The sequence below is a fragment of the Zootermopsis nevadensis genome, unplaced genomic scaffold (assembly GCF_977971745.1).
Source record: "Zootermopsis nevadensis isolate Lab colony 2312 unplaced genomic scaffold, Znev_1.0 Znev_ptg000019l, whole genome shotgun sequence".
Lineage (NCBI taxonomy): Eukaryota > Metazoa > Arthropoda > Insecta > Blattodea > Termopsidae > Zootermopsis > Zootermopsis nevadensis.
The window spans coordinates 10,547,305-10,574,753 of NW_028259151.1; the positions used below are offsets into that span (position 1 = coordinate 10,547,305).

Sequence of the window (27,449 nt, forward strand, 5' to 3'; positions counted from 1 at the left end):
TTTATTATAGGAAAAGTCTTATTATCATGCTCATTATTATTGCCATTATCATTGTCATAAACATTAGCATAATTTTTAACAATTTCCTACATCGAATAGCTTACATTAATTTTTCTTGTGTATTTTTAATTAGATGTCTCATATGGCGGGTATAAATTAATATCACTACACAGAACTGCATAAAAACAAATTTATTAAAACAGGTAAATAATACTAGCATTAAAACATTAAAAACAGATTACATAAACTAAGTGTGGAATTATCACAGTATATAAGTATTTTCAAATTTTGATTAGCATCATGACTCTTTATTATGAACACTGGCATAAAGATATTTTGCAGAAATTCAAAAGAAACAACTCACTGCTCTTCAGTATGACTGACAAGAATGTTGTTGCACCTGGTGTTACAAGACAATTTGCAAACATGAACATTTACCAAGTCAATACTGTCCCAAAATTACTTACATAATGTGCATCACAAAATGCAACAATGTACTAATGTACAGAATGAGATGCAGAACTGGTAAATTTTGTGTAGAACAACATATAGGCACTTGCCTGCATTACTTCATGTAGTGTCGTTTCACGTACTTCTGCATCCGACGTGTAAAACCAACTGAAACATCAGTTATAAAGACGTTAAGAAAACCTCCTTAATGGAATACTAAGCAGACACCTTAATATGACAAATAAAACCAACCAGCACCCCAAAATTTATATATGCTGTACTACAATTAATGAACATGTCTGTACAGAAAGGTGATTTTATGCAAGATTCCAAGGTTATTTGTGCCTATCGACCATTTAAGTGAAAAATAAAACTGCCATTTCACAAAACCCAAGGTTTACTTGTAAACGTATTCAGAGCAGAAGAACTTATTAAAAAATAACAATAATAACCACAGGCCAGGCTCTACAGGCACCACTCAAACAGTGATGTTACTAAAACACACCTGTGTTCTGTTAAAACCTGTTTTGCTAGGGTGTATAAAGGAGCATGGTAGTGTAAATCTGCCGATGCATTCAAGGAAAATGCTCCTGTCCCTGGACTTTTGAAGCTACTATATATAACACAGTTTAGAAAGCACTGGCAAGTAAACCATTCAAACGCGCTTCACAGAGCATAATAACGATCATACCTGTTGTAATACTTGCCGACTCCTCTCCTATATGTAATAAAATGTCCATAAAACAAACTACCTTTATGGACCACTACAGCTGTAAGTTGGTAGAGATGTCTGAATCTGTGGAGGGAAAGCATCTCGATGGAATACATTGACAAAGCATTTAAATCGATCGTATATCAAATCTAAAAGTTCTTGACGATGGTGATGAGTCATTTGAATAAAAATTTTCTTGAATATTATCCATCGTCTAGTAAGTAAAATATAAAACGTAAAACGACGTTTCGGAGATGGGATTAGCTCTATCTAGTGGGCCCAACTGAGTAGGAACCTGAAGGAGGAAATAGAGCCCCATCTCCGAAACGTCGTTTTACGTTTTATATTTTATTTACTAGACGATGGATAATATCCAAGAAAATTTTTATTCAAATAAATCTATCGTGATTAAAGTTTCCAATGTGAAAAGACGCTTGAATTTCTGTTTCTTTGGCTACTGATTTACACATGGAAGACGCCCTGATGGTGGGGACAGAGACGGTCCCTGAAATGTTGGTGAGTTTTTACCAGATGACACGGCTAATAGCCTAAGGATTATCTGGATAACAATAAATATTCATTCAAAATTCAAACATTTTCAATAACTTTCAAGATAAATCCATGACCATCTTTCTATAATAAAACCAAAAGAAATTGGATTTACAAAATTAATGTATGATGTTCATAAAGAGCTAGCAAAGAAAACAAAACTTGTCTTGTTTCATGCTTTGTATCATACCATAAAATATTGCAACTACAACTGAGAAAACATTTCTACAAATAAGAAGGAATGAATTTTAACTGTACCTCTTCCTTGTTAGTGAAGATGAATTAATCAACCCGTTGGTGCATGACTGGTCACCTACTTGCAGTTTACTGTTTGATAGTTGTTTCTGTAAAAAATGTGCAATAATGAGTGTAACCAAATTATCTGTGTGCTGCACTGACAGCCAGCTCAGTTTTCTGACTGCCAAAACATTACTTTTAAGCCCAAGGAATGAAAGTAGGCTTACGAGCTCACCAAGCTGTGTGTGTATGTTGTCAGTTTAACTTTTAAACTTTTAAACCATTTTTCACAAATCTTGGTATGAATGTTATGCCACTGCAGACAACTCCCGAACTCAAGCTTTTTGTTTCTTACAGTCAGTAATATCAACATGGTGGGCACATAAGTTTGCGAGGTGAGAGTGCTGATGAATTCAGGGACTGCTTCTTACCATGTAGTTCAGAATCTTCTGTCTTTCCATGTGCTATCTAAAAATGCAAAACTTAAAATATATAAAACTATAATTTTACCTGCTGTTCTATATGGGTGTGAAACCTGGTCTCTCCCATTCAGGGAAGAACACAGATTGAGGGTGTCTGAGAACAGGGTACACAGGAGAATATTTAGGCCAAAGAGAGATGAAGTGAAGGGTACACAGGAGAATATCACACAAGAAGCTCAATAATGTATATTTTTAACCAAATATTATTAGGGTGAAGATAACTCTCTTCTGGGTTTAAGCACCGTGTAGTCTGATAGAAGTTTACAAGCACAAGAGAATTAAATACAAATGACCAAAGAAAAGATAACACATACAAGAGAAAACATGGTAATCACAGAGGGTCAAGACCATTTACATTAGCCCAGGTGCTTCATACAAGCAGTGAAGATCCTGATCAGTATTCTGGATTGTAGTGACATGTGACCTTGTAGGATCTACCTATAGATCCACATGGTACAATGATCCAGAAGACCAACAATGGTAGTCTGCGTAATTGCCAGTGGCAATCCTGATTTCATCCGTCAGAATACAGCATTAGTGCTCAATCAGGTATACTGACCAGTCAGTCAGTAAATTAATCTTTAACATAAACAACAGCAGAAAGGTATTCTCCACTGGAGTGAACATACTTTCTAAATGTTCTTTGCGGTTTTGCTTACCTAACTTGTCTAGACATATATTTAATATAATCTACTGTTGTAAACCTACTTGTACTACAAATATCACAATGCACAAAATCAACAAATATTTTTTATACTGCTAAATATTCGTTTTATCAAAAACATATCCAAATATAACTTACAAATAACAGTGACTTATAAATTTAATATTAACTTTAACAGGTATAATTAACAATTTTGCTGTAACCCCCAGATCAAGTAGTTTCAGGGATAAAATATAAGAACACACATAATATACACATTCCTTTCATGCACTTTATTGCAAACAGATAAGAAATGTTGGCTAACTAACAAACGACAATTACCTGTTGAATATAATTGTATGTGTACGGATCCATGACAAGTATCTCAGGAAATCTGATGTGATCATCCCGCTTCAGTGGTTCTCCTTCCCAGATGGTCCGTGCAATGTGAATACAGAGACATCTTGGCAGCTAGTGAACATGAAACAACAGAATTGATTAGCCTTTTCAACTGCTAGATTCAGCAGTATTCGATGGTGCGGTGATTAGAAAGGTCAAGGAAGGAGACACCCACAGTTTATTTTTAGGTTCTATTCTACCACCTGCCCAGAGAAACAGAAGATTACCACAAAAAATCTCAACGAGGATTGCCTCCACTGGCTACAAAATCACCTGTTTTAATGCAAGACTTTTTGTTTATACAAGAAATAGCACAACTTTCTCTTTCTGCTCAACAGCAAATAAGTCACCGCACTAACTGCATCACTACGCCACCACTAACGACACAATATTCTGCAGTCACTTGCAGCAATTTCCATGACCTACTGCATTCACTGGAAATATTTCCCAAATAGATGTATACACACACTCAAATGAAGTAAAGACATTTTAATAAACTAAAACATTACATATGTCAGCATTTGCACTTGGGGAATTAGCAAATCTAGCGCAGGTGTTCAAAGCTACCATCATTAGCTTCATGGCACTGTTCAGTGGTAAATAATTGATTGGCAAACAGCCACAAAAGTTGCTGCTGGGAAGCTGTACAAGACTGTTAAATTTCTTGCCAGACCTCTTGAATTGTTGCTGGCTTTGTGCTGCAGAATGCATCTATCAAGTAATCCCACAAGAAAATGGCAGGTAGGGTTACATCTGGCAATCACTGGGCTTACTTGACAGATCCTCTGCGTCCTACCCCGTTTGTTCCAAATATGGCATAATTTTAAGAAACAGATTTAATGTGTAAACATTACATGTGCCTTCTTGTGTCTTCCTACCCACTTGGTTTTCTGAATTATGCTCTTCCATCAAAATAAGAGATCATGTTTCACAAAAACACAAAACACTTGAAAAATAATTGTTTTATATATATTCATCTTTCACATTTTGGAAAGCTAAGACAGATGATAGAAGTAGCTGAAATAACTTATAACAAGCATTGTATCTGTATGTACACTTACATTTAATTTTAAGTACAAGAATTTATCCAACAGTCACCTTGCCAAAGTTGAGGCTCTTCACCTGCGCAGTGTCACGACATCCACAGCCATCACACGTAACATCATTCACCACTCGACTGGTCACATAATGTCCAATTAGTTCTTGCAGTGTATAAAACTCATCCATAGTTCCAAGAACAGATAATCTTGGTGGAAGTACAAGTGACAAGCTGTAGAATGTGGCATAGTGGACTGCAGACTAGAAAATAATAAAGTTACATGCAAACTACTAATTTCTTCTTTCCTGTTTCTGTCTGTCTAGAAACACCAGAACAATCCACTTTTGAGACAGCAGTAGCCATAGAACAGGAACAAAAAGAGGATTATCAAATGTATTCTGTAACACTTTCAAAGTCAGATTGTATTTATCATTATGCACCGATGAAATTGCCGTATTATAAAAATGTCATTGTGGGGAGTACAATTCTCATTAGTAATGTAATGTTCCAGAATGAACAGGGCCAAATGAATAAATCGGTTAGGTGACCAGTTGGGTCCAGGTCTCAATTACAGCCGTTGTTTCTCAGACTGTCTAATTTATCAGTCAGACCACGAGTCTCTAATGGATTTTACTCTGTTCACAAACAGTTAGAGGTGATTCATGTTCTAACCTGTCCTGGAATCGGGGAACAGTTATCAGCAGTGGATGCCTTAGAAGCTTGTTGACGTGCGCGTGATGCCAGGAAAACAAGACAGCACAATTTAGTTATGCAGAACAGTGTGTCAGTCCCTACTGTAAGACGAATGAATGATGTACGAGGGTCGCTCATTAAGTAATGCCCCACATTTTTTTTCTCAGCCAATAATGAAGATAGAAAAGTGTACTTTTACATGCTTGAGATTTGATGTTTCCCGCGTTCGTGTACGGAGTTTCAAATGATTCCAACCGATAGCGGAGCTGTAGTGAACTGTTAAAATGGCGTCTGTGAACGACTCTCGTTACAAGCAACGAGCTGTAATTGAATTCCTTGTTGCTGAAAAAGAAACGGTGGTGAACATTCATAAACGTTTGTGTGCTGTGTATGGAAGCTGTGCAGTCGATAGGAGCACCGTTGGTCGCTGGGCTAAGAGAGTTAAAGCTTCAGGAAGTGAAGAAACCGAGCTCCGTGATCTGCCGCGCTCTGGGCGTCCTGCCACAGCCACCACTCCAGACATGTTGAACCGCGCGGATGCCATTATTCGTGAGGATCGGCGCATCACAACTCGACAATTGGCCCAACAGCTTTCAGTCAGCAATGGAAGTGTGATTGCAATTATCCAGGCTCTCGCATATTCGAAGGTGTGCGCAAGATGGGTTCCACGAAGTCTCACAGCAGACCACAGGATTCAAAGGAAAACGATTTCTTCTGAATTGTTGGAGCGTTTTGATGCTGAGGGAGAGGTCTTTCTGTCCCGGATCATTACAGGTGACGAAACCTGGATACACCACTTTGAGCCAGAGACAAAAAGGCAGTCAATGGAGTGGCATCATCCTCAATCACCGAGAAAGAAGAAATTCAAGACAACTCCCTCCGCCGGAAAAGTCATGATGACTGTCTTTTGGGACAGTGATGGGGTCATTCTTGTGGATGTGATGCCAAGAGGTGCGACCATCAATTCAGACGCGTACATCAGGACCCTGAAAACCCTCAAGAAGAGTTTTCGACGAGTTCGGCCTCACAAGCATCCAGCAGAAATTTTGCTCCTGCACGACAATGCACGCCCTCACACAAGTCTGAGAACCCGGGAAGAAATCACCAAATTGGGTTGGACGGTGCTACCCCATCCACCCTACAGTCCAGATCTGGCACCCTCCGACTTCCATCTCTTTGGGCCACTTAAAGATGCTATCCGCGGAACAAGATTTGAAGATGACGAGAGCGTGATTCAAGCAGTGAGGACATGGCTACGTGCACAGGACAAGAGCTGGTACCGGCAAGGCATGCATGCACTTGTTCCACGCTGGCGTAAAACCGTACAAGTTGATGGGGACTATGTGGAAAAATAGTATGTGTAAAGGAAACATTGATTTATATTGTCACTAAATTTGAGCCATCTTGAATAAATATGTTCTGAGGAAAAAAATGTGGGGCATTACTTAATGAGCGACCCTCGTATAATTCAAATTGAAAAGAGTCAATAACTTCAGAATCCTCGCTTTACATTCACTGTAATTAAAAGGAGTAAATAAAGGTGGTATATGCCCCCCCTCAAAAAAAGAAGAAGAAGAAGCAGTAAATATGAATGAACAATTATTTAATTTTCATAAGTGGCAAATACTATAATTTGTCAAGAGTGATGAAACAAACAATTTACTGGCCAAGGTTGGACTTCTGGACTGTAATGTCACACAGACTTGCATGTAGATACCAAAGTTTTGGAGAACTATACTGTCTCCATCTTCAGGGCTGAAGTGGGGCTGTTGGGAAATGAAGAGCTTATATAGTGTCAGGAGAAGGACTAGGCTAGAGGGAATTGGCCAACCAAATTTTACAGATGAGGAGGAAATGGTCTGGGCCAACAGGGAGTCATTCCTCCTCACAACTTCATTCAGGATGGCCAATTCTTCCTAGCCTAGACATCCTGACCCCTTTTATACAGTCCACCTTGCAACCCTAAGATGGAGACAATATGTTCCTCTGCAACAGTGGTATCTATGTACAAGTCCACTTGGTGTTACAACCGAGAAGACCAACATTAACGTTTTACCTCTGTGAGAGCCCCAAATCTCAACAATTAACTTACATTTTCCAGTCAAAATTATCTGCCCAACAACTTCCCAAAGCGTGGCCACATGACTCTGAATTCGCCTGTGTAGTTGTAACTGTAACTTAAAGATTTATAGGGACTGGGACTGATAAAGAGCCTGAACTGTGATGGATGTCACAGCAAAGCACAAATTGCCTCGCACATTCTATGTGACTATGAAGATTTTGCCACTTGGAACTAAAATCTATGAAACCAAATGACTAACACCATAGCCCACTAAGAAATGTACTGCACTTGTACAAGACTACTACAGAGCTAAATATACATGAGGATGCACAACAGATCAAATGTCATTGCAATGCTAGGGTCATTAATTGCCCACACCTCATTCATTAATTCATTCATTCACACATGACCTATGCTTTCTATGTTAATTCAATAAGTTGCCTGTAAAGAATGCTTATGAAGGAACTTTTGTGTGCCTTTACAACAAAAATTACATATGGCTCTGTCCAGTAATTGGAGAGATGAAGTACCTTGTATTTACAGCTCATACACTGCAACTGACTTGCAAAGAGGCCCTGGAAAGGGAGTGGGCCTTTTAATTTGGCTTCCTGCCACCAGCTGCTAGGCTTGGGACTGAGCAATGTGGCCTGCAGCCCATGCTGCTGAATTTCCCTCAGGCCGTCCTCAACAGCAGCAGACAATGAACACACCTGTGATGATACACGCACATCAACACTTTACTCACTTTTCCAATGATCAGTAACAAAGCTTCAGTGGTCACTATTTTATGTACGAGGCTCGTCCTTAAAGTAAGTTTCCCTGGGGCCGTTTACAGAAACAAAACACAATTTCATGGAAATATTTATTGCAACAGATACAGCAAGTGTCCAGCTATTTTTCAACATATTCGCCACCGGAATTGAGACATTTGTCATACCGTGGGACCAACTTTTGAATACCTGTGTCGTAGAAGTCTGCCGCCTGGGATTGGAACCACTGTGTGACAACCATCTCCGCCTCTCTGTCATTCTCAAAACGCTGACGCTGACCGGATAGGAATTTCTTGAGGTGTAGGAAAAGATGGAAATCACTGGGAGCAAGGTCCGGGCTGTAGGGTGAATGATTAAACACCTCCGAGCTGAACTCCTGCAGGAGACTCGCTGTCCGTCGAGCCGTGTGCGGCCTAGCGTTATCACTGACCGCACTTCACAGTCGGCGGGAGCTGGAATAAGAACCTCCATCTTCAACAGCTGCAACGATGCTACTGTGAGAACGCGGGAAGTGCCGTTAGTGCATGCGCCATTCTACGTCATTGCTCTATCACGTACGCACAGTCGCTTCGCTCAATATAAGGTTTGCTAGCTGTGGGACGAGTGGGAAACTTACTTTTGGGACACGCCTCGTATATTTAAATTAAACAGTGTTTTAAAAGTTGGATGTGGGTTCCATAATAGGTGGGAAACTTTTTGACTAGCTGAGCATACTATCAGCTTCTCAAGATTCTGCACCATGGAATTAGTTCTTTGTTGTGTACTGAATGAAAACTTAAAACAGTGCAGGTAAAATGAAATGGTACAAGGATGGGTTCAAACAGACGTTTTTGTGATCAAACAGCAAGACCCATAAAGGCAGGGCATTTCTTAGCCCTTGTCTATCAACCATACCTCATTCAATGATCAGCGAATCTCTTAAATAAAATCAATGCACTAGCAGCAAGCATAGCGGATCTGTATTCAAAAGAATCTGGGTTGAATCCTGACCGCCACTAAAACATTCACTGTAAAGGCAACTGATTACCTGAAGATCCTGTTCCCAAAACACTGTATAGCTATATCATATACATGATATACAGTGAAAAATACCAAGTATACTTAATTTACTATTTTATGAGATCATACTATTTGGTAAAAGTATTACTTTTACTGTACTGAAGTGCAATAACACTGGTGAGAGGCTGCCCTGCTCTTATCAGCTCAGAGCTGGCCACTTCATGGACACTTATTCCATCTCACATGAACAATGACTGTAATTAATCATTTGTACAACAGCGCATTTCTTTGAACCTTTCCTTGGGCATACATAACGAACATTAGCTCTACTTAAAACCAGAAAACAGGAATAAAAGCTGTCACACCTTTGGAAGTTTCTGTTGTACCTCTTCTTCCAATGTTGTAACAATAACAAGGAATAATTCATGTGCATCTTGTTCCCCAGGTGATATAATCCATCCATGGCCATGTAGCGATTGGATCAACTTTGACGGAGTGTATGGATCTTCACTTCCCTCCTTTCCATTCAATACTGCCAACATTATTATCAACATGTAACTTGGTGCTATGGAGTGGCAGTGGATCTGTCTGAGTCAGGGGATGGGGGGGATACGATCATCTTATTAAAAACTCTACTTCTGTATTTTTAAGGCCCTACGAAATCTCATTTAATATGTAATATAAATTCTTTGTAACAATGTATTATTTAACAGACAACTACAGGGCTGTCAACAGAGAACCAAATATTATGAGTACCAAAAAATAAATCCCAACAGTTTGCTATAAGTAAATGGACATTTTTTAGAAAGCAGAACTTCAATTCAACTTGTATACACTGTCATGTTGGTAATAAACAAACAAGTGCACTTAATTTTTTTTTTAACAAAGAGGGATTTGATTTTAAAATTCCCACATAACCTACATTTAATGTCAACAAAAGATGGCTCGTCTCACCAGTCAAACACTTCTCCACAAAACAAACTGTGCCTACCCACATGATTCTGTTCTAATTTTTCCTTAAATCTTGATGTTCCGCACCGACTTTTCAAAAGAGCATAATGCTGGATTAAGTCTCCAGTGGAGTCACAAAACATGTTTTTAATTATTCAAATGAATTGCATTATGTTGATTCCAATAAAATACAATGTTTAGTATAGATTATCTTCTGGGTTATTTCTACCATGCAGTATTTTGGCTGCATGCTGTAGTTTCAGAGGAATATACTGCTGCCATCATCAGGGCAGAAGGAGGACAGAAAACACTTAATACAATGAGCAGGTATAAATGGCTCATTAGCATATTCCATACACATGCAGAACATTCTAGAAAGTCTCTATGTCAACAGAAGATGGAAAAATTCAATTCTAAAGGGTTTTGATGACAGTAGTTTACACTTAAAATTAGTCATTGTCAGGACTTTTTCCATCGTCTATTCTTTGAAACCACGCCTTTTCGGAGGCTGGTTCTGTCTCTGTTTTCAGGTGAGAGGTACCTACTCTGTTGGGTCCCTTAGATAGAGCTAGTCCAGTGACAGAGACTATCTACATTCGGATTTCAACATAAAACCTTTAAATCATGATGCCAATGAACAATAAATCATGGAAAATTGTATGAAATATCTACTTCCATCATAATTCTAACCTCACCAATGCAGCACAAATAACACAGTAATAACTGGTGATTACTTTTTGCTTGTTAACAGGAAGTTACTGGACTACACATGCTTACATAATAACTACAAACAACACAACCTACATATTTGTGTATCCAGCTCCAATTGCTATTGGCACACAGAAATTTTTAAACAGAGTTGAATAATTTATAACTGCACAGACTGAAAAAGTATTTGTTTAAATATGACATATGCATTTAAAAAAATGCTGAGATCAGGGTAATGAAATTGCGTATCTTCACATCAATCTTCTACTGTACCATCTTGCTTGCCAGTGAATACGAATGTCCAAGTAAAGAAGCCATCACCTTCATTTTGCTGTAGAACCTAGTCACATGTCTTGGAGAAGTAATTAATGTTAATTCACGTTTTTCTTCAAACTGCGCAAACATATCGGTGTCTTTGCTTAACAGACATGTGGCATAACTGTAATTACTGGGTAGCAGAGAAAAGCCATGTTGGACAAACACAGGCAGATTACAAATGACTGAAATTATGATGCCAGCTGCATGCTTACATTAGTCTTGCTTTCATACTTAGATAATTTTAAATGATTGATTTTTGTTGTACAGTGTACACATATAGTCATAACTGTGCTTCACAGGGCTAATTAAGAAAACACAGAATTTTAGTGTCTCAATCTAATGCCTATGCTTTGAAAGAAATTTCTTCAAAATGTGACCTGTGACAAAATTCCACAAAATATCTACCATAATAAAACATTAAAAGAACTATCAAATCTAAAAGTTCTTGACGATGGTGATGAGTCATTTGAATAAAAATTTTCTTGGATATTATTATTCAAATTAAAAGAACTGTTTGCTGGCACACTTCCAGAGGTCAAGAAATATAAAACTGTCTCTTGTTCTTTTACCTTGGAGAGTGTTCTGCAATGCTGCAATGAAGCTTTTCTTATTGGCACTATTTTGATGTTTTGACAGCCAGTCCAAAACAACAGGGCAAGATGCCAATGCCTGTAGCAATGTGTTCAGAAAACACGTGTAACCAAGATTCACAAGGCCAAGAACCTTACCTGAAACAGAAACAAAAATATAAATTACTCATACATGGACACAAGCTGTAACTCCTGCTTCAACAAACAATAACTCTTCATTTTGTATGATTCCCACTATGAAAAGGGATTACTTCCAAAAAAACAGTGTTAACAAGATGATCTTTGCAATGGAGAAGTGTTATATGTTTTCTTTGCGGTATGGGCCAAATTCATAAATGTTATTTCAACATGCTTTGACTTCAGTGATGCATGACACTATTAGTAACATTACAGGAAAAAAATAGGAAACCAGACATAAAGACATTAATTTTTGTAGATGATGTGTTAATGTGTGAGAAAGACAAAAAACTGATGTGAAGCTTTTGGGAATAAACCAAAGTTTTAGACCGAAATCCAGCTGAAAAAACCACAGAACATGAATTAACATTTAATCACTGGGACCTTAACATATCAACTGAGAATGAATATAAACAAGATGACTGCGTGGATTTAAAGGAATCTAGAAAAAATCTGTAGTACAACTTCCTTTTGAGGGGAAGTAAAGCCAGCATTCCCATGTTGTAGATTTATGGCATGTAAAAGAACCTTACGAGCATGATATGAGATGTTTCATAAGCAAAATTCAGCGGCCATTTCTCACCCAAGTCTCCTGATTTACTGCTAGATGGCTCTGGCAGTTAAATCAGGATTGAGGATTGTGCAGAGTAAGTGGGCTGGTCACTCACTACTCACAAATGCATGCTTCAAAAGACCAAGAATCCTCCTAAGTGGGGAGGTCATGGCCCAAAAACAGGCCGAAGCACCGTAGATGATGATGACCATTGTTACTATTTGTTATTATTCAGTATGTGTCAAAATTCCACAGACAGCTAGCCTCTATTCAAACAATCTTACGTAATTCAAATCCAAACTTCAAAATTGTTCTTTTTGACCTGCTTATGGCTCAAAGTCAACAGACAAATGAATCTTGGACAGCCTCAAATAATATCCACAATTCATCCAGTTGGCTGCCATGACACACACTAAAATCTTTAAAACAACTGTATTCACTATGTATGACTCAAGTACTTGATATCCTGTATATGCCTTGTCATGCATATTGGATTTAGTGTGAACTACAGTGACACATTTCCCAAGACTTTTCATGAGAAATGGAACATAAAACAAATGGAGCCCAAACACACAGCTCTTGGGAGTCACCTACCAAAGGGAAAATGGCAAGAGAAGCACTGACTCGGTATGAAAATAGGAACTTTGTACTGACAACAGTAACTTTCTAGTGACATAACTAGCTATCTGTTAATGATACAACCTTCAAGATGCAAGATTCAAGACAATACAAATACTCACTGCACATTCTTCATTTACATTCTATACACACAACACAGGTGAAATACTAAAAAAAATTCAAATTTTTACAGACAGCTTTTTTGAAAAATTAAGTATTATACACACAAAATTATAATTTTTTGGAACTGAGCAGCAAATTTCTACCCACCTTTATAGCTTGGGTGTAATAAAACCCTTTTAAAGGCATTTCTCTTTACTGCATATTATACTCTTTTCCTGAGTTTATACTGCTCCTCATTGCCTAAAAATTATAAAGTTATAAAATTTGTCAACACTCCTACTGAATATTTATTTTTTTACATGAAATCTTTTCATAACCACCTAACACTGCCTACCTAGCTAGAAATGGACTGGATCTAACTCACCCCTACGCTTCTGATGAAACAAAGGTCCCCAGAAAATGAAAGCTCCAACTGCCAGTATGACTGATACTGTGGCAAACAATAAAACATTCTCACGTTTTGTTTCCGGCATGACTGCAAAGAAAAATGTATGTAGTGACAATCTAATGGGGTGTACTGAATTAGTATGATCAGTACATTAAATGGTGTGACATCACACATATTACTTGGTGCTTGTAATAATGTGTACATTATATCAGTTTTCTACAATCATTTTTAATGAACTTCATAAACAGTGGGCAATGAATGACAAGGCACTTCAACATCCTGACATATGGAGGTCAACACACTGCAAGATATAAATGCAACCAACAGATCCTAGTAAGCAGGCTGTGGGGCAAGCCAGAGTACATTATATACAGAAAACAAAACAGTTTCAGAAACACGTCCCAGGAGTAAAATACACTACAGAAGACTAAACCATAAAGATACATTATTCACTCTCATAATTTCTTAGCAATTACACATATATTTGGAACAGTTAAAATGTTAAAAGTACACTACAATATTGTATTCCTTTCTGTAAAATGTACTACGTAACCAAACTCTTGGTCAATATTCACAACTAATCACACAAAAAGGTGGGCCTAAGCAATCATTTTACACAATATGCATATCAAATATAAACACAATTACCTTTCGTTTAACTAGGAACTACGTGAACACAATCAAACACAGGCACAGGTTAATAAAACTTTGTATGTAAACAGAACGTTCAACTGTTTTCACTTTATAAAGTTGCCACCATGCTTGTAAGTGTTAGTTGTGGCACGTTAATATTCTACATCTCAAACATACAGAGCAGGACAGCGAGTACCTGCAAATTTTGGCAATCGTCACATTAGTATTACCAGACACTATGAATTAATAAGTACGATATTTTGCTACCCTCAAACGTTATGACGTCCGTAACAAATTTCATGAAGATTGCTGTATTCTGCGGCAGCTATCTTCGGACTCACCGCCGTGAAAACCTCAAATCCTAAATTTCATGTATCTAACAACTGTCTGTTACCAGCATACAGACGGATATCAACAGAGATTTCTTTCATCAATCCGAACTGCTTCATAATTCACCTCATTGTTCCACCTCACGATTTGAGCATCAATGTAAAAACCAATACGAACGCGCAGGTCATGAGCAATGGTGTAGGTGGCTATCTTCCGTGATGTAGCATCGTTTAATCTGGTAGAAGTTTACCAACGTTTCAGAGGCCCTTGCTGCTCCATCAACAGGTTGATAAGACACGCTCCTCGCTACCACGCCCTCACACGATCCTAACTTCACTGCTCAAACCGATTCCACGCAAATTGCCCTGATGATGAAGGCAGAAAGGGCCTCTGAAACGTTGTTAAATTCTACCAGACTACATGGCGCTACAACACAGAAGAAAGCTATCTTCATTCTCACCGCCGTGAAAGCCGACAGTAAATTACTTCAAAGTAGGAACAATTTTTCTTAATGGCCTTACTTCGTTCAACGGTACTACAGACGACACTACAGTGTTGCTGCCACCATAACAGAAGGAATTCAAAGTAGTTATGATTATGAGAAATTAGTAGATTAGACTTGTCTTTTCTTCAACAGTGATTACATAAAACAGGTTCCCTTATATGTGAATTTCTATAATGTTTGTTTTGAGGTTCTGAGTGTCCACCTAAGACTTTAGTTTTATTTCTAACCTCGGAAGAGAGAAGTAGGAAATTGAATTACTTACTGCAGAGAAATTTTATGTTTTCGTTCCTTTGTAGCATTTAGCAACATGGCGGGTGTAGTACGTATGGTACAGGGTTCCGTCTTTCGACGTTCAATTACGTTGTCATATGGCAAAAATGTTCGTATAATTTCAACTTCGAAGAAAAACAGAGAGACTGTAAGCGTGGCGGAACCTACCGACAAAAGTGAAACGACAGAAAGCACCATTGTATCAAAGAAGAATTGGGTCAGTTATGGATATGACTTCAAACGGCAAGAGGATGATACAAATGCTATGCATTCTACATTTTTCTTTTCCATTACATTATGTATAGTGTTTGGAGGATTCGTATTTACTTATTATCCTGATGTACTGTTACGTGATTGGGCACAGCGTGAAGCATATCTTGAGCTACGAAGAAGGGAGGCGCAGGGGCTGCCACCGATAGACCGAAACCTCATTGATCCCCAAAAAATTGTGTTGCCTTCAGATGAAGAATTAGCAGACACCGATATTATAATATAAGTCAGCTGTATAATATTTACATATGTAGTATTGAACCAAATAAGTTGTGACTACAAGGTTCTGTATTTTGGTTGAAGTTAAACATTTTTTGGAATTTTGATAGTTTGTGTATCAGAAGTTTATCTTATAAATATATGAAAATTGTGTTACAGTGCACTTTTTTTTCCAAGGTATGTAAATATTTGCAAAGCAAATCGGCATCATAAATTAATACATTGGATCAGTGGAACCCTTTATGAAAGAAACCAGCCTGCTTGTTGTGATCCATCTAAGGTTGATTGTATATGGAAATATTTGCTCATTAAACATGTTATATGATGTACACAAACCAACCAGTTAGATGTTCCAATTACATTTGTGGTTTAAAGTTAATTTCCTTTTCTTTTTTGTGCACTAGTATGCTTCAGTAATAATATGTGGACTTATAGGTAGATACCAGCATTTTGGAAAAACATGTTGAGGTTGTCGCAACCTGGAAGACGAACTACTGCAAATATCAAAAAATTCCACAAAGCCATCAAATGTACAGGGCTACAACTGATATGTGGGACACAGACATACATGACAAAATAGCTAGCAGTTACTCAGTCTACTTTAAAGTGTACAAAAGAAAATGTCCTTTTATGCATGTTAGACTTGACATTATCTTCCCCCTCCTGACATCATGTGGTGCCAAGATGACTCACACAGACTTCCAACTCTCCCTCAAGCTGAACTTGATTTAAAAGGATGGTCATTTGCTTACCTTGCACTGTTGTCCCTTGGGCAGAAAATCTGTACAAAAGAAAAAAATTACTTGATTGAAGGTGAACTTCAGTAAACACCAGTTTATTCTTTCTGAATGTCACATGAATTATAACAATGTTTGATGTGGGGCTTTGTACTGGTCACTTGAAGCATAACATACCACAGCAAATCCAAGCACTCCAGGTAGTCAAACTAAAACTAATCTCACCAAACATGCATGTGACAGAAGATATTTATTTACTTTTGTTTCCTACAGTGTACTGCACACTGTGCCAGGGCATGTCAGTAGACCAGCTGGGATGGTAATTTAGAATACCAGCCAGGTCACTGGAGATATAAATGAGAATTTTATTTTTGTTTCAAATTTTGCTACAAATGGCTAACTAATCTAAACATCAGATGCTCTAATTATAGAAAAACTTACAAAGTTGTGAACCCAAAACATATCAGCATTTTTCACTACCTCTGTAGGTTTATTATACTTGACTACAAACAGGAAAGCCACTGTTGCTTAAAACAAAAGTGTAGATATATTATACTACTCTGTACATATGAATAGCGCACAACAGAATAAAGTGTGTACACATAAATTCATGTTTTATCACATGCCACACCACTGCATCACACAGTTAAGATTGTAGGATGTATCCTCCAAGATCTACTCGTACACCGCGATGAATGAAACAGAACACACCAGGTTAAAGCTGCTAACACAAGTACAATGTATATCTTACCTTATTTATTTGCATATATTATTCTTGCATTTCAAAATGAAGCTCATTTTAAAGACTGAAACCACACCTTCAAAGTCTTATTGAAAAAAGTCATTAACTAAATTACTTTGTTCACTCTACATCAGGAAACAATAAGTGATTATTAAGCACGTGAAATACTTACAGCTGTTCCAGTATTAAAATTCTCAGTTAACTGTGGGTTTCTTATTTTACATACTCTGAAGCACTTCAGATTTAATGTGACACATTTAAAGCATTGGCACAATGGAATCCTGTAAATACATCTGAAGATTCCCATATACCGGTTTGGGGAAGTATAAAAACATGATCATTGTGTGGCATACAGTTACTGAGAGGCCGCAACATGCTGCGTCTCTGAGCTTCCTCCAGTCACCTGAAGACTTTCTAGTGTGGTGTACGGCAGTGTGGCACTGACTGTAATTGGTGGCATGCCCGGTAATGAGATGGGTGTTGTCACAGGCATTCCTGGAATACTTTGTGCTGGTGAGGGAAAACCTGAAACACAACACACAGGATCGTTGCTCGGGTAAACAAGAAATTTCCAGCTTTCTTGGAAATCTAAAGTACATCACCATCTTCATTAAAGGCCACAACCAGACACTACTCTGAGCAACCTGAATCCTTTGTACCCCACTTCTCCAAGATCGATCATAATATTGCTTTACTTTTGCTTTTCCCTAATTTGTATCCCCTAAAACTAGAACATGGTTTATAAATGGATTCTTTAATGGTAAAACAAATAAGATGTATCACAGTTGATTAGGATGTGTTCATCATGCAAATATTTCAGTAACAGTAAATATACAAACACCTACTTTACAGAAGAATGTATTATTAAAAGTGTAGTGACTTTGTTTAGAAGGTCATGTCATTGTCAATGTCTCAGCCGTTGATGCAAGTTGTTGAACAGGAACTGACGGAAGGAGTGCAGGCATGAAAAGGTAAGGGGAAAGCATCATCACAGGAGTGTACTGGGAGGGGAGATTGCATGCATAAGGATCATCAGTCAATCATACTCCATTTCCAAAAAATGTAACCTAAGCCTAACAAACATGAGCATTAGTCCAGTAGTCTGACTGGTACTTGATGGAAGAGTTACTTTAAAAACATTCATGTTGCTTATAAATAAGATTTTATTCATTCTGTTCTCTGAAGTCTGGTGTGGCTTACATATTCACGTGGATTATGTTCATGTAAACATTCTTCCATCCATGTCTAGATCTGAGCCACAAGTGTTTTATTCTGGTTAGATCTTCCAGTTAGAATACAGTAATGATTTAATCCTCCTAATGGTGTATTGAGAATTTTCTGTTGCTGTTCCTGGGTCAAAGTTCTCAAGCACCTTAATGTATTCTTCCCTTAGGCTTACATGTCAAGTTTCAAATCCATATGAAACAACAGCTACAAACACACAGTATGGGAAAATACAAAAGACCAGGAATAGAATTTGATCTCTGCTCTTGATTGTATCACAAATATCACTCTGAATTCAAGCAATACAAAACTGCAGTCGGATGTCACAAACTTCAGTCTTTAAAACAGCAGAAACTATGATCTTCAATTTGTAGAACCAAATTTCTTTTGATGCATAAGAAATACTGTTGATGCTCCATTAAATATTTTGAAGAAGTCTATACAAGCTTTCCAAATAAGAACATAAAAGCAAATATTTGTAAATGTGTGAAAATAGATTTTAGAAGAAAGATATTGAAATCTATATTTTCCTGCAAAACAAAACAATATAGAAATTTGTACCACTCAGTACTAGCTGTTACTATTATCTGTAGACAACTACTTTTATTCATATGATGGAGTTAAAAACCTATAGTCGTATTCAGGTAATTCCTTTACGATCTAGCTATATCCTGAACAAGAATCATGCACACAGTCATTCTATCAGTGGACCCATTATGTTTCCATAACTATCATAAATCATTATTGTTCAAGCAAATAAACTATTATAAAAATATCACCATTATTTTCATTCAAATTAACATTTTATATACGTGTGATGCACGTTTGTTCATTTGCTCAGTCGCATGTTCATGTGTGTGTACTGTTATTTATGTATGTATTGTTGCATTAAGGGTTTGTGTATTTTACTTAAATAATGTAAGATCACTAGCGGAACAACCTGCTGACATTCAGCGAGTTCATATGTCAATTGTCCCTTCAGTCATCTTTTTTATTTGCTTTGATGTCTCTTCATCTCTTCTTTGAACAAATCTTTCAGTCACATTTTGTAATCCTCCTTGTCTTTGTTCTGCAATTTCTTGTGACAGTCTTTTTGCTTTGCTTTCCTTTCTTTCCCTCCCCTCAGTTGTCTTTCCCTTTACTTTAATGTCTCTTCTGCTTTCCTTCTTTTCATTCTGTGAACATCACCACCTGAATCATCCATCCATTATCAGGGCATCATAATGGCCATTGTATAAAAAAGACCTTTTCAATGGCAAGTTGTCCAGTTACAACAGTAGGTGGCATCAGATCATTATTAAAATACATGGCTACACTCACTTTAACTCACAAAAGCCACTATCTCCATATGATGCCAACATACCCCATTCTGGTCCATCATTGACTTATAGCCATATCTCATGAAACTTATCCAAATTGTCGCATAACAGCTTGTTTGTCGTCTCATAGTATCACACTGGCTTCACTCACTTTCAAGTAATATAGTGAGGGTCCAGAATAAACAGTTCCTATCACCTGCCACTCTTTTTGCAAAAAATGATTTTGTTTCAATTGTTAATTCAGATAAATTTGATTCTAAATTCACTGCCATCTGGCCTCTTATGGCACCATGCCTTGTTGAATAAGCTGAATCACCTAACATCCTTTATGAAAATTGTTAGCACATGCGCAGAGAAACACTTTACATGAAAACATGTACAACTGAAAATTGTTATATCATACGGTGTCAAGTGTGACAGTACGAAAGGTAACTTCTTTAATTTCTAATTTTTTCTGTTCCTCCTCCTGTGTTATAATACACAAATAAAGACAATTTTTACAGTTATTAAACATGCGTCTCTTAGCTTAATTCAGTGTATGAACCTTTATAATTACGGCATAAGCAAGAAATAAATTTCACTTCACATGGACTAATTAACCCACACACAAGTGTCAAGTGGGTCTTGGTAGGTGGGCTGAACCATGGAACTAATAGAAATGGGCAGAAATGCAGTTATGCCCCTGTACGGTGATCTGTTCTATTCTGTAACATGTGTAAAAAATGCCTACAATGAAGACAATCACCAACATAAATTATACAATAAATGGTGTCTTCAATTTACATACTTGTTGTAAGTGTGGTAACTGTTCTAACAACAGATGGCACCACACCACTAGCAGTAGCCGCAGTCTCGATACCACTGCGTGGGGGCAAAGGAAACAGATGACTGGTTCCTGACACAGTTACGGTTCCACCAGCAAGTGTGGGGTGTGGTGCCGGGGCACTTGCTGCAGTAGAAAATGGAGATGTTGCACCTGCCAAATTCGGAAATGCTGCCGTCACCCCAGAACGTGGCACAGTGTCAGTGCCAAGTACAGGACTCCCATGATGCAACACGGTGTCGGCGCTAAGTGCAGGACTACCATGGACCTGAAACTGAGCAACCAAACTATATGCATAATCGAGAAGTGAATGAAGTAATTCAAAGTTCATAAGTATATACCCTCCTCTGTCTTCTTTGCAAAATATTGAGTGTAGACACTCCACTATTTTTGTGTAATATACAATATTACTTTACACATTCTTCATAAGCTCCATAAAGATGTCTCTATTAAGTTCACTATTGTAATTTGATTAGTAGCATGAATGCCTACAGTGCAGGCAAACCAGGCTTGATTCAAGAAAGCTTTTTTAATCACCAGGTCTGTGCAAGCCATAAAATGTCATTTATTTTAAAACTTTTGCTTCCAAAGAACTGTCATCATCAAATACAGATGATGCGTGGCATTTTGAAGTTCAAGGTTCACCTTCCACTGCATTAGAATGTATGTTTTCATCTACATTCTGTCAAGACTGACATACAACTGATTATATTTTTATTGTTCCCTGTGCTTGGGGATACCCATAACAAAGTGGAATTTTCCAATGTTGCACACATAAACTTTGTGGGGGAATCTGTTGCTATGAAAAAATAAATTAAACATTTAAAACCTTTGCATAAGAATTATAAAGCTAGTGGTCAAATGACATCGAGACACTGAAATATGTTACATAGTACTAATTTAAATATTTCAGTCATAACACGTTGGGAAATTAACTGCACTCCCATCATTTTCGAATGTGAATATGGAGAAAAAGAACACGTTCTGTGCACAAATTGGACTAAATTACTATTCCAGGGAAGGTTGTGTCGAAAAAATGCACCATTCTGGATGCTATAACACCGAATTGCTAGGATAGCATTTCATTTTAGACTACAATCATCATCGTTGTCTGTGGCTCTACAACCACCTCTTTTGTCACTTAATCTATTTAGAAAGTTGGTAGGGCTCCTTGGACTAGTGATCAACTCGTCACAAGGCCTCTACCTGTACACAAGAGAGCACAACACAGAAAAACACGGATAAACATCCATGCCTTCAGCGGGAATCAAAACCCACGGTCCAGTGGCCAAGCACACAAGGCCCACGCCTCAGGCCGCTTTGCCACCGTGACTGGCCCTTAGACTACAACAGCTACACTAAATCAGGCGGTTGAAATCACTTCACTGTCACTCTGTCAACTTCAGCACTTCTTTAAGAGGGAATGTTGTGATGCATATATTATACCTCACATATTCTGCTGAAATTTCAGTGGGTACACCACAATATATAACATAATACAACAAAGCATTACCGTTTCCTGTGAAACCATGACTGGGCGTGGAGGTACATGAGTCACTGAATGTCCCTCCTGAGGTGCAACAACTGCTTGTCGAGCTGCGGACTGAGATGAGAATGGCGGTGGATTGTGAGATGCAGGCAGCATAGGAGAACAGCGAATTGGGATTCGATGAAGGTAACCATATCCAATACCACATCCCAAGCTGCAACACAAATGACATGTCTTATGTAGATGTTCTCAAACTGCAGCCTGGCAATGTGTTCCGAGCAGCCTCTACATTTTTGTAATAATGCATAATCCTGTATAAAAAGTTACTGCCCAAATTAACTATTGAACTTTAAGGCATAATTAATAAACATAACCTTAAAGAAAATTATCGAGCACTATGCAAACCTGTTTGCAACAATAAGTTCATAACATTTTTAATAAAGTGTCACGCAGTTTCAACTAATTTTTGTAATTTATAAGCAGGTGACATATGAGTTGATAACAGAGGTTAAGTATGCCTCCAAATCTGAAACAAATTAACATCAAGGTCAACAATACTGGAAATGAAACAGAAAATATGAAAGGACTACTTATTTTTATAAAGAACTTTCATGGCGGTAAACAAATGTCAAAAATAGTTTTCTGTGTACACATTGTATGAAGTGAGGACGTGTTCAATATGTACACTGTCAACCTTAATAATATGATACAAACACACAGGGAAATTGTTTACAAAAATGTTATATCAATCTTTTCTGTGACAGCAGATATTTAAATTTTCAGCTCTTCAGTGTTAGGTGATGATTTTTATAGACAAGTTTTCAAAAAGACATAAAAAATTCCCACAAGGATCAAGATAAAGAGAATCAAGTGGTAATGAATCAAGAGTCATTTGAAATTACTCACTTATGAAGTGACAGTTTAAAAATGTCCAAAGCATTGGCATGCTCCATCTTGTCCATTTGAATCACAACTTTTTATTTGCAAAAATATTGTGAACTGTTCTTCTCAAAGTTCTGCACAACTAGAATCTGAAAATCAGCATGCACTAAACTGTGGGCCACTCACAAGGAAACAAATATTCCTACATAATAAATCAAATAAGATAACAATATCATGGATGACAATCATGGCTGCCTCTCATATTACAAAGAGATTTAATTTACACCTACTGTTAGAAGTACTCACCTGCCCTCTCCACCCCAAGAAGAGTTTGGAGTTATTGAAACCTCCCGGCAGGAGTCCTCAGTTGTATTGTACACATACAGCTTAAGTGGACGGCCCTCATGCGCTTCAATCAATGTGAACAGATCTTCACTCTCATGAAGTACAGAGTCTGCACCAATCACGTAGTCTGAAAATGCTCTCAATCCAGCCAGTTCTGCTGGTGAAGATGGGTGTATCTCCTTCAAATCAATTAAAAAAAGAAATCCCAGTAGGTCACGATATATTCAGAACTGATGTAAATACATGATATGGACAAATACCATACACATAAGACCCTATACAAATTCTAATGGCCTTGTGCTTAAACAAACCTGTCCCAATGTTCTTGTCTACACTCAATATCACAAAATTCTGTACAACTTTGTATGCAAAAAGTGTAGCCCCTTCAGATTTATCACGCACATTTTCGGAGTGTTCTGTGAATTATCTTTGAAGAAACGCTTATTTCCTGATAACAGTGCACTGCACAGCAATAGCTACTGTGTAATTTTTCCCCAGGTTCAGGCTGCCATAACTCCAAATTATATACTCATATCTTATATTCAACAATAATTTATTTTATGGAATAAAGAGTATATAAATGTTCTTTCTTAATTACCAGTATGTGCCACACATTCTCATTGGCACCTTCAAAAGAACAGAAGCGGATGCTCACACCCAAAAGTCCTTGGCCACCCCAAGTTGTGCTGGGTATAATCGTCACCTCTCGCACCGACTGCGTCTTGCTGCTGTAGATGGTCATGCGTACTTCCTTATCAATGTTAGCCTTCAAGAGCTCCTTCAAGGTGTCATTATCTTGATCCTACCGAGAATGAGAATAACATACAACTTGAGTGCTTCTTTCTAGAGTGCAGTCTTAATTTTACTTTCTTTGTTAAAACTAATATCAGCATTTCAGGTATTTCTTTATATGATTAACATCAGGAGGACCATGAATAAGAACCACTTGCTGATTTACAGCAATTTCCACCTTACCATCAACAACTCAAAAATCAGTTTTTTCATCCCACAATAAAATCGTGTCGCGTAAGCAATGTTTGGTTAGGTCACATAATATTATTTCAGGTTATAGTTATTCATGTTTTTCCACATAAATTAATTTCCAATATTTGCTTCCTTTTCAAACCTTTGCCAAGAAAAGATGCTGCCACTAGCTCAGGTTCACTACTGCCATAATTACATAATTTCAGAGTCACACAAAGGTAATATAAAAAATAGAGAAACAAACTGAGAACATACTGTGATCAGTCCCCAACAGATGTCAGCAAAGGTCTGCTTCACACTGACACTCTACAGGACATAGGAAATGTAAAACAAACAGGTGTGTTCATACCGCATGCAGCACCATGATGCTGAATATACTGATCTGCGATTTGTTTGTATTAGTCAAACAGTTAAAAATACGAATATGGGGTACTCTTTGGTGGCATGAAAATCCACAAGATGGTTCACAAGTTATTTGAAAGAACACACATGTGGTCACGCTACAGTCTTTCCTGATGATGTAAGAAAAGTGGGCCATCAACCAAGAATTTGCACAGACATCTATGTCGAGTCCAAGAAAAAGTCTCTTCGCCTCTTACAAGGCACAGATTTCTCCAAACTGCCCATTTGTGTGACACAATATCACTGGCACATGATTTAAAACTTGCAAATGTATTTTCGAAAAGTAACTAACATCATGGCTTCTCCTCGAAATATTCATAATGATAAAGCTGACTCCAATTCTGTTTTATGATGGACAAAGCCTCATTCAGTTTTGAATTATACTTTGGCTATTTAATGTTGCTCATTCAATAGCATTAAATGGCACAGCAAATGAATGTGAGTGATAAATTGTAAAACATATAGGAGGTAATGGCTGATGTGTCCCATTGAATTTCAAACCCCCTGTTTTCTTGGACCCTCGTGATGGCACATTTCAAAGCAAAGTTTAAAAAGAATGGTGATGAAGCTTCTCCTTGTCTCAGGCCATTCGGATTAAGAAATGCACGAGACTGGTGTTTACCTACATGGACCTTACTATAGGCTTAATTTAAACATTTTAATTCGACTTAGAACTTGATTCATGTTTGTAACAAATTTAATGAGAATGTTCTTTTATACTTCACTCATAACAGAAACGTATGCTTTCCTGAAGTCTTTAAACGGCTGGTGTACTGTCCCATTGTACTCCCATTTATTCTACAGCATCTGATGACTGCAGACTATATGATCAATATTTGATGATTACACTGAAATTCACAATGATAATCTCAACAATTTTGTAAGATTTGAGGTTTTCACAGCGGTGAGTATGAAGATTTCTGTCTTCTGGGATGTTGTGCTGATGACGGAGGCAGGATGACCTCCGAAACATTGGTAAACATCGACCAGACTACACAGCGCAACAACCCAGATGACAGAAATCCTCAATAATTTTGTCTACATAACCTATAAAGAAGAATGTTGTATAGCATTTTATACTCAGTTTGTAACAGTGACAATCCTTGATATTTACTACATCCAGTTCTATTGTTTTTATTAGCTGGCAAAATAATATATTCCTTCCACTATGACAGAAATTCTCCCTTATTCCAAACATGATTAATAAGGCTGATGATTGATCTCATGGATCAATTAATAAAATAATGCAGTCTGGCCACACACAAAATGAAACAGGATGAACAGCATCTTCATCTGAGACACACATCTTTGTAGGTTACCAAATTTTGCAAGAAAGAATTCTGTTGTAATAAAATTATCCTGCCATTCATTTACCACAAAAAACAGAAGAAGACGTTAATGATCAGAAAGTATGATTTAGAGAAACAACCGAAACTGTCCTATTCATCAAGTTATGTGACAAGTTGGCATAATGACAGAGATTATACAATCAGTAAAGTAGCAGAATGGATATCCAGAAACATTGATGAGGAAACTTCTAACTGTGAAGCACAACTCCTACCTGAGAGTGACTGAACTTTTAATATCATGCAGTTGTGTTACTTAACACTGGTGAACAATTTAAACACAGCAGAGCCATGCCTAATACTTAAACAGATCTGTGTCCCAGTAGTCACAATCTGTACTATTAATAAAAAATTAATAAGAGCTAGGAAACCAATCGACATAACGTTGCCTGAAAGGGCACAAAAGTGTTATGTAAGGATTAAAGTGAGCTTGTAGCAGTCTGGTCATTGGTAAAAAGCATACTAAACAATACACAATTGACGTTACAAGGCACCTCGGGAGCAAAACATCACAGTTAATTACACTAATTTCGTTTTGGATTTTACCTGTTACTATTCGCACCTCATTCTCCACATTGTTGCCCTCTTCAAATCAATGCCCCTCCCAGTAGCATGTTCACTTTCTGTATCTACCTCCATTCGGAATGTTACCATTTACACAGTTGATTCCAAATAATAACACAACTGCCTCACTGAAGTACTACAGGTGGCACTTCAGCTGAGTAGGTTTCATATGGAAATGCATAAATTCGTGAGCATAATTTTTACAAACGAATATTTCAATGATTTGTCTGTAGCCAGTGGATACAAAATGGCATGGCCCTGTATTCGACTTGATTATAATGCTAAACTGGGGACAGAGTACAGACAGTGTGTACTATGACAAGGTACTATGCAATGACTTTTAACTTACCAATCGTGTATTTCCAATTGCAACAACAAAATCAAAGAAAGCCTCTAGACCTGCCTTCTGACCCGGTGATCCATCCTGAACCTGCAGAGATTACACTTATTATAAATAATGTTAATTAATGCGATTATAAACAAGTCCCATAATTTAACCAAAACAATGTTTTCAACTTACGCGCAAGACGTGATAACCTTCCGTGCCACCTCCGGGAATTTCAATACTGTGTGCTCCTCCCATTATTTAGAACATTAATAAGGTGATAACATACAGACAACATTAACACCTTACTAGAGTAAAACGTTAAGACATTTCAGCACTCCATTAAATACGTGGCAAGATTACAGCATACCCTATGAATAAAATGGTGAACTAGGAGCACGGTTACCAATCCCGTTATATATATATATATGATCCGTGTTGTTCTTTTCGCTTCCTGCTTTGTGAAGGGTTTTGAAAGAGGGTCGATGCAATTGAGTGTGTTCACTATGTTCGCGTAGTTTTACCCGTCCCTGTTAACAGCAGTGGTTTTTCCCCCCGTATCCATTAATTTAGTTTACA

At 37.6% G+C, this 27,449-nt stretch overlaps 3 protein-coding genes across 14 annotated transcripts; 1 reads left to right on the forward strand and 2 right to left on the reverse strand.

Moving 5' to 3' along the window:
* Positions 1–176: 176 nt before the first annotated feature.
* Positions 177–15,033, reverse strand: Usp30 (ubiquitin specific protease 30). Of its 11 annotated transcripts, none has more exons than XM_022086518.2 (11): positions 14,946–14,997; positions 14,110–14,290; positions 13,438–13,548; positions 11,582–11,740; positions 9,401–9,567; positions 7,797–7,976; positions 4,571–4,771; positions 3,416–3,544; positions 1,970–2,055; positions 1,142–1,246; positions 177–618 (listed from the first exon to the last, which is right to left on the reverse strand). In XM_022086518.2, the coding sequence occupies exons 3-11, from the start codon at positions 13,544–13,546 to the stop codon at positions 498–500; spliced, it is 1,257 nt and encodes a 418-aa protein (XP_021942210.2). In that variant the 5' UTR covers positions 13,547–13,548; positions 14,110–14,290; positions 14,946–14,997; the 3' UTR covers positions 177–497. The 11 variants fall into 11 exon arrangements, with proteins under 11 accessions (XP_021942210.2, XP_021942209.2, XP_021942208.2 ...); XM_022086517.2 differs by lacking the exon at positions 14,946–14,997 and adding an exon at positions 14,551–14,911; XM_022086516.2 differs by lacking the exon at positions 14,946–14,997 and adding an exon at positions 14,436–14,551.
* A 26-nt stretch (positions 15,034–15,059) lies between these two features.
* NP15.6 (NADH dehydrogenase [ubiquinone] 1 beta subcomplex subunit NP15.6) lies at positions 15,060–16,067 on the forward strand. The gene has a single exon (XM_087351313.1). It carries the CDS (start codon positions 15,237–15,239, stop codon positions 15,693–15,695), a length of 459 nt encoding a protein of 152 aa, XP_087207439.1. The 5' UTR covers positions 15,060–15,236; the 3' UTR covers positions 15,696–16,067.
* A 440-nt stretch (positions 16,068–16,507) lies between these two features.
* Grasp65 (Golgi reassembly-stacking protein 2) lies at positions 16,508–27,250 on the reverse strand. 2 transcript variants are annotated; one of them, XM_087351312.1, is made up of 8 exons: positions 26,895–26,975; positions 25,356–25,483; positions 24,489–24,539; positions 23,848–24,051; positions 23,211–23,428; positions 22,047–22,236; positions 20,498–20,807; positions 16,508–17,692 (listed from the first exon to the last, which is right to left on the reverse strand). In XM_087351312.1, exons 2-8 carry the CDS (start codon positions 25,362–25,364, stop codon positions 17,523–17,525), a joined length of 1,152 nt encoding a protein of 383 aa, XP_087207438.1. In that variant the 5' UTR covers positions 25,365–25,483; positions 26,895–26,975; the 3' UTR covers positions 16,508–17,522. The 2 variants fall into 2 exon arrangements, with proteins under 2 accessions (XP_087207438.1, XP_087207437.1); XM_087351311.1 differs by lacking the exons at positions 24,489–24,539; positions 25,356–25,483 and adding an exon at positions 27,066–27,250.
* Between the last annotated feature and the right edge of the window lie 199 nt (positions 27,251–27,449).